At 47.9% G+C, this 17,542-nt stretch overlaps 2 protein-coding genes across 2 annotated transcripts in view; both read right to left on the reverse strand.

The window, feature by feature from the left end:
* ABCA7 (ATP binding cassette subfamily A member 7) overlaps positions 1 to 12,420 on the reverse strand; it is a 72,188-nt gene extending 59,768 nt beyond the window's left edge. The window contains exons 1-7 of the mRNA XM_083421318.1: positions 12,279 to 12,420; positions 10,218 to 10,311; positions 8,884 to 9,025; positions 7,050 to 7,177; positions 5,609 to 5,730; positions 2,708 to 2,896; positions 778 to 867 (exon numbers count right to left, since the gene is read on the reverse strand). Of these exons, the coding sequence (XP_083277444.1) occupies positions 778 to 867; positions 2,708 to 2,896; positions 5,609 to 5,730; positions 7,050 to 7,177; positions 8,884 to 9,025; positions 10,218 to 10,311; positions 12,279 to 12,347 (834 nt within the window). The 5' untranslated portion in view covers positions 12,348 to 12,420. The remainder of the gene's footprint in view (positions 1 to 777; positions 868 to 2,707; positions 2,897 to 5,608; positions 5,731 to 7,049; positions 7,178 to 8,883; positions 9,026 to 10,217; positions 10,312 to 12,278) is intronic.
* The window catches only part of YJEFN3 (YjeF N-terminal domain containing 3), a gene marked incomplete at its 3' end in the record, with an annotated part of 119,755 nt that overhangs the window by 83,927 nt on the left and 18,286 nt on the right, over positions 1 to 17,542 (reverse strand). The window lies entirely within an intron of this gene.

Below are 17,542 nucleotides of genomic sequence, written 5' to 3' on the forward strand. Positions count from 1 at the left end.
CATGAAATTTCTCATTTCTTTGGACTTGCTGTGGACTGACCACGCAAGTGCCTTCAGCTATCCGGAGAATAGAAATAAAGAACTCTTTCTCTGAACCAGCCCTCGGTGTCATTTGACTCCTTCCTCCCTGTTCTGGGACCAACGCTCACCCTACCATCGCTAAAGTCTAATAAGGCTACAGCTTCAGGTTACAGACTCCGCTAACCCAGAAATAGTGCTTCAGGTTAAGAACTTTGCTTCAGGATGAGAACAGAAATCATGCTGCAACAGCCGGAGGCGCCATTAGCTAAAGTGGTGCTTCAGGTTAAGAACAGTTTCAGGTTAAGAACGAACCTCCGGAACGAATTAAGTTCTTAACCAGAGGTAAAGGTAAAGGTACCCCTGCCTGTACGGGCCAGTCTTGACAGACTCTAGGGTTGTGTGCCCATCTCACTCAAGAGGCCGGGGGCCAGCGCTGTCCGGAGACACTTCCGGGTCACGTGGCCAGCGTGACATCGCTGCTCTGGCGAGCCAGAGCCGCACACGGAAACGCCGTTTACCTTCCCGCTAGTAAGCGGTCCCTATTTATCAACTTGCACCCGAGAGTGCTTTCGAACTGCTAGGTTGGCAGGCGCTGGGACCGAACAACGGGAGCGCACCCCGCTGCGGGGATTCGAACCACCGACCTTTCGATCAGCAAGCCCTAGGTGCTGAGGCTTTTACCCACAGCGCCACCCGCGTACCAGAGGTACCACTGTATATATAAAGGGACAAGCTCATATCCATGCCACGACCTACCTCCTCGGCTAAAGATGAGGTCCCTTGAAGAAGGGTACGGAGGGAATCCACTGTGTTTGCAACCTCGGCCGACGCAGCACTCATGCGCTCCTGTTGAGAAGAAGAGGGATTTATTCCTTGTTTGGAGGCAGGCGTCCTTCGCTCACAACCATCTCCCGTCGTTTCGGAAGTTTCCGAAAGGGCAGACGTGGTAGATCCACATTTTAAAGCAGTGGCGTAGCGTGGGTTGTCAGCACCCGGGGCAAGGCAAGTGATTTTCGCCCCCCCCCCCCCGCTGCACTGTCCCTCCCCCAGATAGTCCCTCGCTCTCTCTCCACATCGCACGCCTGGCACCCTCCCCTCCACAGTGGGTGGCGACCCGGCGGCTCGGATCGGATTCGCACAGCCAGCACTGCAGTGAGAGAGAGTGAGTGAGCCAGGTAGGGGCAGAGAGCTGCGAGTGCGAGCGCGCTCCCCCCAGATGTTGCGCCCGATGCGGCCGGCCCCCCCTGCGCCCCCCACGCTACGCCACTGTTTTAAAGTGAGCTTCGTCAAATCTCTCTCGCTCCCCCTCCCTGCCCCGCCACACAGATTCCTCCTAACGGTAACCAAAATCATTACAGCGCTACCTTGGTTCTCAAACGCCTTGGTTCCCAAATGCCGAAATCCCAGAATTATGTGTTCCGGTTTTCGAACGTTTTTCGGAAGCAGAATGTCCAACGCAGCTGTCGGCTATTGTTTCCGGGACGCCTGTGCCAATCAGAAGCCACGCTTTGGTTTCTGAACCTTTCAGGAGACAAGCGGACTTCCGGAATGGATTAAGTTTGGCGCTTTTGTTTTTGCCATTTATTTTGCATTTTTGTTTTGGGGGCTTTTTCATTTGTTTTTGTGACTGTGCGGAACCCGGTTCAGCTACTGATTGACTGGCTGTGTGACGGCGGAAATGGATAAAAGCCCCCCATCCAAACAATGAACTACCATCAGTGCAAGTAACAAAATAATAATAATAATAATAATTTTTATCATCTCCAATACCGTCTTATTTACTTTATAGTACAGTACATGGATGATTGCCTTCATTTCATGGATCAGTGGTCTCGTTAGATAGTAAAATTCATGTTAAACTGCTGCTTTAGGGGTTCCTTTTAAAAGCCTGGAACGGATTAACCCGTTTTGCATTACGTTCTATGAGAAAGAACGCTTTGGTTTCGGAACGGAATTTCCGGAACGGATTAAATTTGAGAACCAAGGTACCACTGTACAGTGGTGCCTCGCAAGACGAAATTAATTCGTTCTGTGAGTTTTTTCGTTCTACGAGTTTTTTTGTCTTGCGAAGCACCAATGTGTATTGACAGTTTCCCATAGGAATGCATTGGCGGTTTTAAAAAAAAGGCGCAAGACGTTTTCGTCTTGCGAAGCAAGCCCATAGGGAAATCCGTCTTGCGAAGCAACTCAGAAAACGAAAAACTCTTTCGTCTTGCGAGTTTTTCGTCTTCCGAGGCATTCGTCTTGCGAGGTACCACTGTATTATTATTTTTCATTTGTGTAAAGGTAAAGGTAAAGGTACCCCTGCCCGTACGGGCCAGTCTTGACAGACTCTAGGGTTGTGCCCCCATCTCACTTAAGAGGCCAGGGGCCAGCGCTGTCCGGAGACACTTCCGGGTCACGTGGCCAGCGTGACAAAGCTGCTCTGGCGAGCCAGAGCCGCAAACGGAAACGCCGTTTACCTTCCCGCCAGTAAGCGGTCCCTATTTATCTACTTGCACCTGGGAGCGCTTTCGAACTGCTAGGTTGGCAGACGCTGGGACCGAACAACGGGAGCGCACCCCACCGCGGGGATTCGAACCGCCGACCTTTCAATCGGCAAGCCCTAGGCACTGAGGCTTTTACCCACAGCGCCACCCTTTTCATTTGTATACCGCTATACAATTGTATACCGCTCCACACCTACCGCGAGAATTTTGGCCCAGTCCACTTGGGACAGAAAGCGCCGTTCCAGGGATCGGAGGGTGACGTCCGGCAAAGCGCACAGGTTTTGCCGAAGCCCCTCAGCTGCCTCCGCGTCTTCGGAAACCAAAAATTTGGAGAGGATGGAAGCATTGCAAACTATCTGTTTCAAAGGCGTCCCGGCGAGGGAGAACTGGAAGAGGAGAGAGAGAGGAATCAGCGCCGTGAGAACGGCAACTGCTTGGCCCAAAAATGGAAGCAAAATGAATTACCAACATTAGAAGAACGGAAGATGAAATTGTTGGACTACGCAGAATTAGACAAGCTAACAGGAAGGATCCGAGACCGGCGGGACCAGAATCGTAGAATAGAATCATAGAGTTGGAAGAGACCACAAGGGCCATCGAGTCCAACCCCCTGCCAAGCAGGAAACACCATCAGAGCACTCCTGACATATGGTTGTCAAGCCTCTGCTTAAAGACCTCCCAAGAAGGAGACTCCACCACACTCCTTGGCAGCAAATTCCACTGTCAAACAGCTCTTACTGTCAGGAAGTTCTTCCTAATGTTTAGGTGGAATCTTCTTTCTTGTAGTTTGGATCCATTGCTCCGTGTCCGCTTCTCTGGAGCAGCAGAAAACAACCCTTCTCCCTCCTCTATGTGGCATCCTTTTATATATTTGAACAGGGCTATCATATCACCCCTTAACCTCCTCTTCTCCTGCCTAACCATGCCCAGCTCCCTTAGCCGTTCCTCATAAGGCATCGTTTCCAGGCCTTTGACCATTTTGGTTGCCCTCCTCTGGACACGTTCCAGTTTGTCAGTGTCCTTCTTGAACTGTGGTGCCCAGAGATTTACCGAAGACTGGACTAAATTTACTGAGTATTTGAAAAGTATTTGCAATGATCAGATCACGTTTGTAGGACTACAAGAAGTTCTGCGAGGAGTAATTTAAGAAATATTGTAAAAATAGAAAGGGAGAAATGACTTGTTAGAAAAAGTAAAGGCAATAGTAAGTTAAGAATTGCAGGAGAAATAATCAAGATGGAAGGCTATCAGGGATGCTGGAGGAAGCCCAAGCAAGGACATATGTATAATAATTTGTGTGGTATGTCTTAAAAAAAATTCGTGGCCGAAAGCTGCTGCCCACGTTCCCGGCCTCCTCATTCCTCCGGCTGTTTTGTCAGCCTCAAGTTTCTAATCCTCCAGAAGGAGGCTGCTCTTCTTTTCTTAAAATAATAATAATAATAATATTAATAATAACAATAATAATAATAATAATAATTTATTATTTGTACCCCGCCCATCTGGCTGGGTTTCCCCAGCCACTCTGGGCGGCTTCCAACAAAGATGAAAAATACACTAAAATGTCACATATTAAAAACGTCCCTGAACAGGGCTGCCTTCAGATGTCTTCTGAAAGTCAGATAGTTGTTTATAGCTTTGACATCTGGTGGGAGGGCGTTCTACAGGGAGGGCGCCACCACCGAGAAGGCCTTCTGCCTGGTTCCCTGTAACCTCACTTCTCACAATGAGGGAACTGCCAGAAGGCCCTCGGGAGATGGACCCCGGTGTCCGGGCTGAGCGATGGGGGTGGAGACACTCCTTCAGGGATACTGGACCGTTTAGGGCTTTCAACGTCGGCACCAACCCTTTGAATTGTGCTCGGAAACGTACTGGGAGCCAATGTAGGTCTTTCAAGACTGGTGTTATATGGTCTCAGCGGCCGCTCCCAGTCCCCAGTCTGGCTGCCACATTCTGGATTAGTTGTAGTTTCTGGGTCACTTTCAAAGGTAGCCCCACGGAGAGCGCATGGCAGTAGTCCAAGCGGAGATAACCAGAGCATGCACCACTCTGGCCAGACAGTCTGCGGGCAGGGAGGGTCTCATTCTGCGTACCAGATGGAGCTGCCCTGGGCACAGAACTTACCTGTGCCTTCATGGACAGCTGTGAGTCCAAAATGACTCCCAGGCTGCGCACCTGGTCCTTCGGGGGCGCAGTTACCCCATTCAGGACCAGGGAATCCCCCACACCTGCCCGCCTCCTGTGCCCCAGAAACAGTCCTTCTGTCTTGTCAGGATTCAACCTCAATCTGTTAGCCGCCATCCATCCAATAAATAAATAAATTAATAATAATAATAATAATAATAATAATAATAATAATGGTGTTTGTTTAAGCTTCAAGGTATACACACAAACCGCGACAAAACGTTTCCAAAATCTGAATCCCCGTGTTTTCTCGGCCTCAAGTTTCTAGTCATCCTAAAGGAGGCCGCTATTCTCTTTTTTTACAAAAAGAAATGGCAATATGGGTGCTTGTTTAAGCTTCAGGGCATGTGCATAAATTGCACCTTACGTAAATAAACGACCTTTTTTAAAAATAATGAATTTACATGTTGCTCTATACCCGGAGGTCTCAGCGCAGTTCACAGAATAAAATCAAAATATAAAACCACAAAATACATGATAAAAATAAAAACAACCGCCCAATAACCCCCCGCAACGGTTCAAAAATCCGCACCCCAATGTTTTGTCGGCCTCAAGTTTCTAGTCCCCCAGAAGGAGGCTTCTCTTCTTTTAAGTAAATAATAATAATAATAATAATAATAATAATAATAATAATAATAATGTTATTTGTTCCAGCTTCAAGGCATGCACACAACTCACGCCTTTGCGTAAATACATGACTTTCAGGCCTAACGCTTCCAAAATCCACATCCCAGTAATTTTAAAAACGGAAACACAAATTATTTGTTATAAGTCATACCAGTTCCTCGATTTAATTTGCCCATTTCCGAGACATTTCCACAGCCATTCCCCTATAGCTGGAACCTGAGAATCTCCCCACTTTCAAGCCCAGATTAAACGCATCAAGGCACTAGTCCTCAAGAAGGACTTTTACTTACCACCCGTGGGTCAAGCCTGGACCCAAGCAGTTCCTCCACGGCGGCGGGTGGCAGGGAGGCATCGGTCCAGAGGAAATGGGAAAAGGTCTCGTTTTCTTTCAGGTAGGTCCTCACTTGTAAATCTGGTAAAGGGGAGCGAGTGCGGATTACTTCCACAGAAACGCTGACAAAAACCGAAATAGGAAGCTGCTGAAACCAGGAAGACATGTGTAAATAGCTGCGAGGGGGAAATCTTGAACCCGGACCCGGTCGTACTATTGAAGAACTTGCGTTTTCCCTCTGCCCTCCTGGTTCCTTTCACCTCGTGTGTCGTGCAGGCAGGGACAAATCTTGCTTTTTAAACTTTAATCGGGAGCCTTTTTCGTTTGCTGGAAAGCGCTCCCACATCACTCCTTAAGAATCGGTAGCCGAGCTTGCCTTTTTCCTCTGCCCTGCCCATCCCTCTCACCTCGTATGCCGTTGCCGTTTCCCCATATTGCAACCTGGTTGGGGGATGATGACTGCCTTGCTTTTTAAAACTGATCGATAGATGATCCATCTATCTATCTGTGCTGCGTCCGGGGGTAACCCGTGAAACGCGGTCCAGGTCCGGTCCAGAATCCGGAGTCAGTCCGACAGGGCCAAGGCAGGAAACCAGGCAAGGACAGGTACAGGATTTCAGGTAGGATCTAGCATGCAGCAATGTTGCTCCCGCAACCTGGGGCGGGGTCCGACAGCCTTTTATCTCTGTCGGGGCAACGGCCGGTCCTGATCCCCCGGCGACTCACCTCCCTGTTTCGCCCGAAGGCGAGCACTCCTCCTGCGAGTACTCAGGTCTCTCCTTCTCTCAGACCTCAGTCTCTGCAGCTCGGGAGACGTCGGTGGGTTACTAGACCCAGGGCCGCCTCAGCCTCCCCTGACCCTACCAGTAGTGGAGCAGCTGTAAGCGATGGCCCAGCTGGAGGCAACGAGGTCACCCCCGCATCTGGAGCAGGGCAGGATCAGGCCCCGGACTAGGCCCAGCTGGTGCTTGTTGCAGGGGAACCTGTGCAGACTGGGACTCTTCAGGATGGTTCAGATTATGCCTGAGACAAAGGATCCGGTGTGGACTGAGTCTCCTCTGGTTCCGAGTCCGAGCCCCAGGCCATCACACTTTCTACCATATTTTTTGCTCTACAAGACTCACTTTTACCCTCCTGAAAAGTAAGGGGAAATGTGTGTGCGTCTCATGGAGCGAATGCAGGCTGCGCAGCTATCCCAGAAGCCAGAACAGCAAGAGGGATTGCTGCTTTCGCTGCGCAGCGATCCCTCTTGCTGTTCTGGCTTCTGAGATTCAGAATATTTTTTTTCTTTTTTCCCTCCTCCAAAAACTAGGTGCGTCTTGTGGTCTGGTGCGTCTTATAGAGCGAAAAAATCGCTATCTATCCATCCCAAATCATCGCAAGCTCTCACAAGCCCTTACCTGTTTGTGAGCTAACATTTCCGCTTATCTGACGCAAGGCGGACAGGAGCCGGGAAAAACTGCTTTGCGCTTCTGGGTTGTTCATTCGATGGACGACTTTCTGCACATCGGCAAAGAGGCGAGAAATACTGTTTGGGGAGGCGAGGGAGAAGGAGGAAGAAAGCTTTATTTTTATTCCGGTGAAGGTTTCCTTCCTTTCGTTTGATATAATAATATAATAATTTATTCTTTATACCCCGCCCATCTGGCTGGGTTTCCCCAGCCACTCTGGACGGCTTCCAACAAAACACTAAAACACAATAAGCTGTTAAACATTAAAAGCTTCCCTAAACAGGGCTGCCTTCAGATGTCTTCTAAAAGTCAGATAGTTGTTTATTTCCTTGACATCTGATGGGAGGGCGCCACCACCAAGAAGGCCCTCTGCCTGGATCCCCGTAACTTGGCTTCTCACAGGGAAGGAACCGCCAGAAGGCCCTCGGAGATGGACCCCGGTGTCCAGGCTGAGCGATGAGGGTGGAGATGCTCCTTCATGTATACTGGGCTATTTAGGGCTTTCAAGGTCAGCACCAGCACTTTGAATTGTGCTCAGAAACGTCCTGGGAGCCAATGTAGGTCTTTCAAGACTGGTGTTATGTGGTCTCGGTGGCCGCTCCCAGTCCCCAGTCTGGCTGCCGCATTCTGGATTAGTTGTAGTTTCCGGGTCACCTTCAAAGGTAGCCCCACATAGAGCGCATTACAGTAGTCCAAGCAGGAGATAACCAGAGCATGCACCACTCTGGCCAGACAGTCTGCGGGCAGGGAGGGACTCAGGCCACATACCAGATGGAGCTGGTAAACAGCTGCCCTGGACACAGAATTGACCTGTGCCTCCATAGACAGGTGTGAGTCCAAAATGACTCCCAGGCTGCGCACCTGGTCCTTCAGGGGCACAGTGACCCCATTTAGGATCAGGGAATTCTCCACACCTGCCTACCCCCCGTCCCACCAAAAACAGTCCTTCTGTCTTGTCAGGATTCAACTTCAATCTGTTACATGATAATGCATGTAAAACCGAGATGAAAAACACATGCTGAAAATTGCAGAGGGTTAGACTAGAGAACCTCTGGGGTACCCTTTTCCCAACCTTACAACTCTTACAGGCACCATAAACCAGGGTGGATTTGATTTAAATCACTAGTATGTAAGACTTGATTTAATTTTTTTTTCTTTTTACAGAAATACTCATTCTCTCTGGTATCATCTTAATATTTACAACCAGATGAAGGATTCATTTTTGGAATAATGAATTTCCAGAGTATATTTTACAGTTATATCCAAAATTACTGATTTGATTACCCTATTCGAAATGCACAGAGAGATAAATATGGAATTACCGTGAGGTTTAATAAATTGGCTGTTTCTATCAGGACAACTTTTCCGCCGCGCTTTGTCGGAAGGAGAAAAACAATCGTTTCCTTTGTAACAATTTAAACAATTGATTTAACTAAAACAATAGCATTGCTAGATGTATCTATGTATCTAGATGTGGTTAAACAATGGAAAAAACAACTTAGACTGAGTTTTGGAACACATGAAAAACTTAAAACAAACCTTTATTTCCTTATGAATAGCCTTTGGACTATAAATAGAAAACCTTTCGAAAGATTTTTTTTTCCTCCAAAAGCATTTTATTTTAAAAATACGATTGAAATGAAAAAAAAAATCCTATTTAAATGGGAAAAAATCCTATTTAAATGAAAAAAAAATCCTATTTAAACATTTAAAAATCCGATTTTTTTTCCATTTTTCGTTTAAAAAGTAATCAATTTTTAAATCCACCCTGTCACAAACTCACATGGATCGGTTGAAGTTATCCACCAAGCCAGGAGTCTCGCCGGCCGTCAGGTTCCGGAAGCAGGGATTGTTGATGTTGCAGACGATGCCCTGTAGCCAGGGCAAAGTCCCGGCGGACGGCAGAGCCTTGTTGGGAAAGTGACCTGCGTGGAAAGACGCAGAAACCGAGCGAGTCTCGAACCCGAGCCTCAGAGCCATCTTTCCCTACATTGCAGGGGGTGGACTAGATGTCTCTGGGTGTCCCTTCGCAACAATTCTGTGCTTCCATCATAGCCTCTCTGTTGGGGCCAACTCTGGGCTCCTCTCCTTCTCAGAAAATTTTATGTGTATAAACTCCGGCCCTCCAGGTGTTTCGGGACTACAAGTCCCATTATCCCTGACCACTGGGTCCTGTTAGCTAGGGGTGATGGGAGTTGTAGTCCCAAAACATGTGGAGGGCCGGAGTTTGCCTGTGCTTTATTGCATTTTTTAAAAAGCATGAATTAAACCTGAGGTCCAAATATTCAGAAAGAAAAAGGGGAAATACAAAAAAGGTAAAAATATTAAAAGAAAGGGGGAAGATAATAACGAAAAAGAATTAGTCAGGTACACGAAGTTGTACAAAGGGTACAAAGGGTAATTTAAATATTCTAAACGCCGGGTTCTCAGAAAGAAATTACCGTATTTTTCACTCTATAAGATGCACCAGACCACAGGACGCACCTAGTTTTTGGAGGAGGAAAACAAGAAGAAAAATATTCGGAATCTCAGAAGCCAGAACAGCAAGAGGGATCGCTGGGCAGTGAAAGCAGCGATCCCTCTTGCTGTTCTGGCTTCTGGGATAGCTGCGCAGCCTGCATTCGCTCCGTAAGATGCACACACATTTCCCCTTACTTTTTAGGAGGGGAAAAGTGAGTCTCATAGAGCAAAAAATATGGTACATTTGCAACCCTTCTTTTCTTTCTTTCCTTACAGTCGCTTTCTTCCTGTTCCGGAAAACTAGTTTGAATCTCTGCTATATGAGTTGACTTCCCTCTGTCTCCTTGTGGCTTCGACACTTCTATTAAGTGACAAATATCTGTACTCATTTATTAAAATCAGGTCCCCCCCCCCTCTCAGAATATTTCACCCTCCTAGCTGGTCCCTGAGCTCGCTCTTTCTTCCTCATCCACCCACATCCCTTTTTCCTTTTGTGCCGTAGCCTTTTTCCAATGGCGGAGAGTATCCCGGAACCACAATTCCCATCATCCCCGTCATGCAGAAAGCAAAAAGGATCCTTTCTGCCAGCACCGAGTCATCCATTTCCCGTAAGAAAAGTTGCAAAGATGGAGCTATTTTCACCCCTTTCACACTTACATTCGTGTTGCTCAAAAGGCGGGTGGGATTGTCTCACGGAGATGAGGATGAAAAACAAGAACAGGGGCCAGAGGACCTCGATGACCAGTTGCAACTGGGGAGACAAAAAGGGCAGGAATCAGGATCTTATTTTTGCAAAAAATAAAAAATCGCATCCATTCTTTCCTCATCCCCCCGCGATCCTTTTTCCTTTTGTGCCACGGCCTTTTCAACAGCAAGCACAAGAGCAGGAGCGCCAACAGCAAAATTTGACAGCGAAATTAAGAGACGCGAGCGTTTTACGGAAGGACGGATGATCTTTCTGGACTGTTTAAGGAAATATCATGGGATGGTGATCTCGTGAGCAGGATTTGTGCTATGAGCAACAGAGGCCCTTAGATGATAATATTGTGCTTATCAATGGATAGATAGATAAGACTGCAGCAGAAGGAGAGAAATGAGAAAGACGACAAAAATAAAAGACAAAATTGTGTTCGGATTGCGTATGTTAAAAAACATTATTCCTTGGAAAGGAATAATATGTAACGGGGGGGGGGGATAACTAGCCAAGTTTTTAATCAAAGAAGCAAGCTATAGGAGGGCCAAGCGTTTGGGTAATTTAAATAGGAAGCTGCTAAGATTCCCTGCACCCTTGAACTACAATTCCCATGGGCTTCATGCTGCAAACGTGACCTGCACATTTTTCTCTAGTCGGACACATGGGAAGAACAGAGCTTTCCCCCCGCTCACCCCAAGAGAAACCCGAGAGCTGCTATAACTCCCTGCACCCTTAAACTACAGTTCCCAAGATGCCTTGGGGGAAGCAAACACGATTCCACCCCCGCCCCCCCCCCCCGTCACCTGTAAAACATTATCATCACAGAGCTATGGCGCCCAGCGGCCTTAAACTACAGTTCCCGGGTTCTCTAATAATAATAATAATAATAAATATTATTTATATCCCGCCCTCCCCAGCCAAAGCCAGGCTCAGGGAGGCTAGCAACAATAAAACAGTACAACATTCTAAAATCATTTCATTATAAAATTAATTCAAATCAAATTGATGGCAAAAAATTGGGCTAGAGTTCTGTGAGGATTGCCAAAGGAGGGGGTCAGACTGTGACCTGGCCAAAGGCCTGGTGGAACAGCTCTGTCTTGCAGACCCTGCGGAAAGATGTCAAGTCCCGCAGGGCTCTAGTCTCTTGTGGCAGAGTGTTCCACCAGATTGGGGCCACGGCCGAAAAGGCCCTGGCTCTAGTTGAGGCCAGCCTAACCTCCCTGTGGCCTGGGACCTCCAAGATGTTTTTATTTGAAGACCGTAAGGTCCTCTGTGGGGCATACCAGGAGAGGCGGCCCCGTAGGTACGAGGGTCCTAGGTCGTATAGGGCTTTAAAGGTTAAAACCAGCACCTTAAACCTGATCCTGTACTCCACCGGGAGCCAGTGCAGCTGGTATAGCACCGAGTGAATGTGATCCCGCAGCAAGGACCCCATAAGGAGTCTTGCCACAGCATTCTGCACCCGCTGGAGTTTCTGGGTCAGTCTCAAGGGCAGCCCCACGTAGAGCGAGTTACAATAATCCAGTCTGGAGGTGACCGTCGTGTGGATCACAGTGGCTAGGTCAGGGCGAGAGAGGTAAGGAGCCAACTGCTTAGCTTGGCGGAGATGGAAAAATGCCGCCTTTGTTATAGCTGCAAGCTGCGCCTCCATGGAGAGAGAGGTGTCGAAGATTACACCCAAACTCTTAACGGACGGTGCTGGCACTAATTGCGCCCCCGCAAGAGATGGGAGTTGGAATATTCTTCTTCTTCTCTAGTCACCTCCATGCTGCGCACGGAAATCGCAAGCTTCCCCCTGAAAATTCTGGGGACTGCAAAACATAATTGCCGCAGAGCTATGGTGCCCTCAGGCCTTAAACCACGTTTCCCAGGGAGAACCCCCAGATACAGCCATCCCAGCAAACTAATAATAATATTTTTTTATTTATACCCCGCCCATCTGGCTGGGTTTCCCCAGCCACTCTGGGTGGCTTCCAGCAAAATATTAAAATGGAACTGAAAGCACCCGTGGCGCTACGACTCACCGTCTGCCGGCGCCGGTATGTGAAATTCTTCCAGAGTAACAGCGCCAGTTGGATGCCGAACCCCATCATGCGCCAGGAGGTCTGTGGTCCCCCCAAACATGCTCTACCGCGGGAGGCACATTGGGGCGATCTTAACGCAGGAGACCTGGAACAAGAAAATCAGCGTGCTGTTAACGAACAACGACGACAATAAATATTACAATTTATAGCCGATTCTACAATTCCGCGATGCGATTCCCCCAACCAGGGCCGGATTTAGGTTTTATGCGGCCCTCGGCTACTGAAGGCAATGGGGCCCTTTCTATGTCCAGCTGTCCTTTGCCAACAACAAATTGTCGTTGTTGTTTTGTGTTGAATTTATGCTATGTGGTCATTGATGGACCTAACAGGCATATAAAGCCATTGGCACATCGCAAAAGATGCATTTTATCAAAGTCATTGAACTGAAATACAATTAAGAAGTATATTAATAGTGAAATACAATTAAGAAGTATATTAATAGTGAAATACAATTAAGAAGAAGTATATTAACAGTGAAATAAGTACCGTATTTTTCGCTCTATAAGACGCACCAGACCACAAGACGCACCTAGTTTTTGGAGGAGGAAAACAAGGGAAAAAAATATTCTGAATCTCAGAAGCCAGAACAGCAAGAGGGATCGCTGCGCAGCGAAAGCAGCGATCCCTCTTGCTGTTCTGGCTTCTGGGATAGCTGCGCAGCCTGCATTCGCTCCATAAGACGCACACACATTTCCCCTTATTTTTTAGGAGGGAAAAGGTGAGTCTTATAGAGCAAAAAATACGGTATTTAGCTCTAACTTAAAATGATTTTTTTATCCACAACAAACTGAATAACGCAAAGGCATTTGGCAATGACAAACGTTCCTTTAGAAACACAATTTCCAAAGACTCATCATCTGGTCTCTAGAAACTCGCTATAACACGAAATAATAAGAGGTGTAAGTATATGATGCAAACTACTAATAATTATAAAGAGCAGAATGTAGGCACCCTATATATAGAAAGGAGCAAAGCAGTGATATTTTAGGGAGCAGGCTAGCAGGCCCTCTGATCTGAGTGTTATACTGAGGTCTGTCTGTTTTTGCTTTTTATTTTGCGTTTCTGTCTTTGCGGCTCTTTTCCGTTTTGTTTTCGTGACCGTGCAGAACCCAGTACAGCTACTGACGGATCGATTGTGCGACCGCAGCACATTGATTATTGCTTTCATTTTACGGATCAATGGTCTTGTGAAATAGCAAAACCCACGTTAAGTTGCTGTTTTAAAAAGCCCGGAACGGATGAATCCGTTTTGCGTGACTTTCTATGGGGAAAGCAGTGTGCCTTGGTTTTGGAACGCTTTGGTTTTGGAACGGAATTTCCGGAAGGGATTAAGTTTAAGAACCGAGGCGCCACTGTAGATAAATTTATTTTAGAAAGCGGGGAGGGGAAAAACGAAGGGTCCGCTCTCGACAAACAGCAAAGCCTTGCAAAGAGATTCTTCTATGACGCTGAAAAACACCTGTGTGCCCGCAACGCCAGAGGCGGTTATGGCATCATGGCAACTGTGCGCCAATTATGCGCCTCTCTCGAGGATGGGGAGAAGCAGAGTGCAGGGGCCTTGTCAACAAGCACCCTTGAGAGCCACAAATCATTTCGTCCGTCCGTCCGCCCAGCTCCGCAGAGAGAAATTTATCTGGGCCCCTTAAGCAGCAAGCAAGCTTGCCAGATGATTATCCTCCCGGGCAAAATATCAATTAAACCACTGTCGCCAGGGAAACAGATCTGCCAGGCAAAGTTAAGAGGATTTAGACCTTACCATCTTCAGCAAACTTTGCACACAAACCTCGGCTGCAAACACCAGCCATCTCACTTGACCAGACTCTGTTCCAAGTTTCTAGTCCCTAGGAACGGATGGGCTCAGATTTTTGCCTTTCTTTCGGCAGCCAGATTATTCATTTCCTAGAATAAGCTGTGCAAAAAAAGCCTATGCAAAAGCCTTTGACTGTGTCGACCACAGCAAACTATGGCAAATTCTTAAAGAACTGGGAGTGCCTGATCACCTCATCTGTCTCCTGAGAAATCTCTATGTGCGACAAGTTAGAACTGGATATGGAACAACTGAGTGGTTCAAAATTGGGAAAGGAGTACGACAAGGCTGTATATTGTCTCCCTGCTTATTTAACTTATATGCAGAATTCATCATGCGAAAGGCTGGGCTGGATGAATCCCAAGCCGGAATTAAGATTGCCGGAAGAAATATCAACCACCTCAGATATGCAGATGACAACACAACCTTGATGGCAGAAATGGAGGAGGAATTGAAGAACCTTTTAATGAGGGTGAAAGAGGAGAGCGCAAAATATGGTCTGAAGCTCAACATCAAAAAAAACGAAGATCATGGCCACTGGTCCCATCACCTCCTGGCAAATAGAAGGGGAAGAAATGGAGGCAGTGAGAGATTTTACTTTCTTGGGCTTCATGATCACTGCAGATGGTGACAGCAGTCACGAAATTAAAAGATGCCTGCTTCTTGGGAGAAAAGCGATGACAAACCTAGACAGCATCTTAAGAAGTAGAAACATCACCTTGCCAACAAAGGTCCGTATAGTTAAAGCCATGGTTTTCCCAGTAGTGATGTATGGAAGTGAGAGCTGGACCATCAAGAAGGCTGATCGCCAAAGAATGGATGCTTTTGAATTCTGGTGCTGGAGGAGACTCTTGAGAGTCCCATGGACTGCAAGAAGATCCAACCTCTCCATTCGGAAGGAAATCAGCCCTGAGTGCTCACTGGAAGGACGGATCCTGAAGCTGAGGCTCCAAGACTTTGGCCACCTCATGAGAAGCGAAGACCAAGCCCCCACAAGGCAGGAATACACATGGACCCAACCCGGGACGTCCCGCGTGAAAAGCAGTTGCTCTACTCACTGAGCGACGCTCTCTTTTTCCCATCGCCACAAAAAAACCCACAACCCTGCGCTTACCTTATTAAGTCGGCACGGAAATGTTCGGCGGTGCTTGCCCCCGTGCCGTTTCTGCAACTTTCAGCCCGAGGGGGGGGGTCCTTCTACCACCGAATCTGCCCCACAGACCTCACCACCCTACAAGCAGCCTGTGTGTGTGTGTGTGTGTGTGTGTCTCTGCCTGCCAGCTCCTTCGACCTTGCAGAATTGTACAGGTAACGTGAACCACAACGAGTCGGTTCCGCCTCTCGCCGGCAACGCCTACCAACTGGGCTCCCAGTCCACCGGCCCCAGTGGGGACCAGTTAACCACCTGCATCACACAGAAGCACGACAGCCTCCCCCTTTTTAATTGAAAATTTGATTTAATTTTAAAAGCCTTCTTCCTAGCAAGAAGCAAGGAGAGACACTCTCGCCCACGGAGCGAGGAAGCAGTGCCCCTTCCGTGCCCCCGCAACCCTAATCGGGCGATCCCTCTTGCCCGCATGGATAAAGGGTTTTGGAAGGAGCCAGAGGCGAAGGTTGAATTCCTTCTCCCGGGACTAATCTCCTTACAAAAGGCTGATCTCCTCCGGAGGGGGGGGGGGAGATTTCGCAGATGGAACAGCCCCACATCTCGGGGCCTGGAGGTTTCGCTCTCAAGAATTCAGAGCCCGATGGGGCCGGGTGTTCCCAATGGCCCCAACTCGCCGGGCAGTCAGTGGCCAGGAGTTCCATAGGCCCCATAAGGAAGGCTAGGCGTGACCCTTATTTGGAAAACAACGGCAAACAAGTGAAAACCCTAGCAGAATTAAGGTACAGTGGTACCTCAGGTTAAGTACTTAATTCGTTCTGCAGGTCCGTTCTTAACCTGAAACTGTTCTTAACCTGAAGCACCACTTTAGCTAATGGGGCCTCCTGCTGCTGCCGCGCCGCCAGGGCACGATTTCTGTTCTCATCCTGAAGCAAAGTTCTTAAACTGAAGCACTATTTCTGGGTTAGCGGAGTCTGTAACCTGAAGCGTATGTAACCTGAAGTGTATGTAACCTGAGGTACCACTGTATATAACACGGGTAGACAACTGAATCCGGCCCAGTCGCCTTCTCAATCCGGCCCGCGGACGGTCTGGGAATCAGCGTGTTTTTACACAAGTAGAATGTGTCCTTTTATTTACAATGCATCTCTGGGTTATTTGTGGGGCATAGGAATTCGTTCATTTCCCCCCCCAAAATATAGTCCGGCCCCCCCACAAGGTCTGAGGGACTGTGGACCGGCCCCCTGCTAAAAAAGTTTGCTGACTCCTGGTATATAATGTAGTTATAAACTGGACTTTATAATACAGTGGTACCTTGGTTCTCAAACAACTTGGAACCCAAACGCTGCAAACTCGGAAGTAAGTGTTCTGGTTTGCAAACTTTTTTCGGAAGCCGAACATGCTCTGTTTTGAGTGTTACCCTGAGGTCTCTCTGGTTTTGCTCTTTATTTTGCGTTTTTGCAACTCTTTTTCAGTTTGTTTTTGTGGCTCTGCAGAACCCAGTTCAGCTACTGATGTATCAATTGCGTGACTGCGGCACATTGATTATTGCTTTCGTTGTACGGATCAATGGTCTGGTTAGATAGTAAAATCCACGTTCGATTGCTGTTTTAGGGGTTGTTTTTAAAAGTCTGGAACGGATTAATCTGTTTTGCATTACTTTCTACGGGAAAGCAGCGCGCCTTGGTTTTGGAACGGACTTCCGGAACGGATTAGGTTTAAGAACCAAGGTAAAGTAAAAGGTAAAGGTACCCCTGCCCGTACGAGCCAGTCTTGACAGACTCTAGAGTTGTGCGCCCATCTCACTCAAAGAGGCCGAGGGCCAGCGCTGTCCGAAGACACTTCCGGGTCACGTGGCCAGCGTGACATCGCTGCTCTGGCGAGCCAGAGCCGCACACGGAAACGCCGTTTACCTTCCCGCCAGTAAGCGGTCCCTATTTATCTACTTGCACCCGGGAGTGCTTTCGAACTGCTAGGTTGGCAGGCGCTGGGACCGAACAACGGGAGCGCACTCCGCTGCGGGGATTCGAACCGCCGACCTTTCGATCGGCAAGCCCTAGACGCTGAGGCTTTAACCCACAGCGCCACCCGCATCCCTGATAAGAACCAAGGTACCACTGTAGTAATAACAATAACATTTATAACTGGGAACTTTTAAGGGAGGGATTTTTTGAACTCGGCCCTTTACTATCCTATGTGCTATGGCATTTTGGGACTTGGAGCTTTGAAGATGGCTTTTAAAAGACGGTTAATGCACACTTAATGCAAGGCTTCAGAAACTTTTGCTGGGAA

This window comes from Podarcis tiliguerta, assembly GCF_965153285.1.
Source record: "Podarcis tiliguerta genome assembly, chromosome: 18".
NCBI classification, from domain to species: Eukaryota; Metazoa; Chordata; class Lepidosauria; order Squamata; family Lacertidae; genus Podarcis; species Podarcis tiliguerta.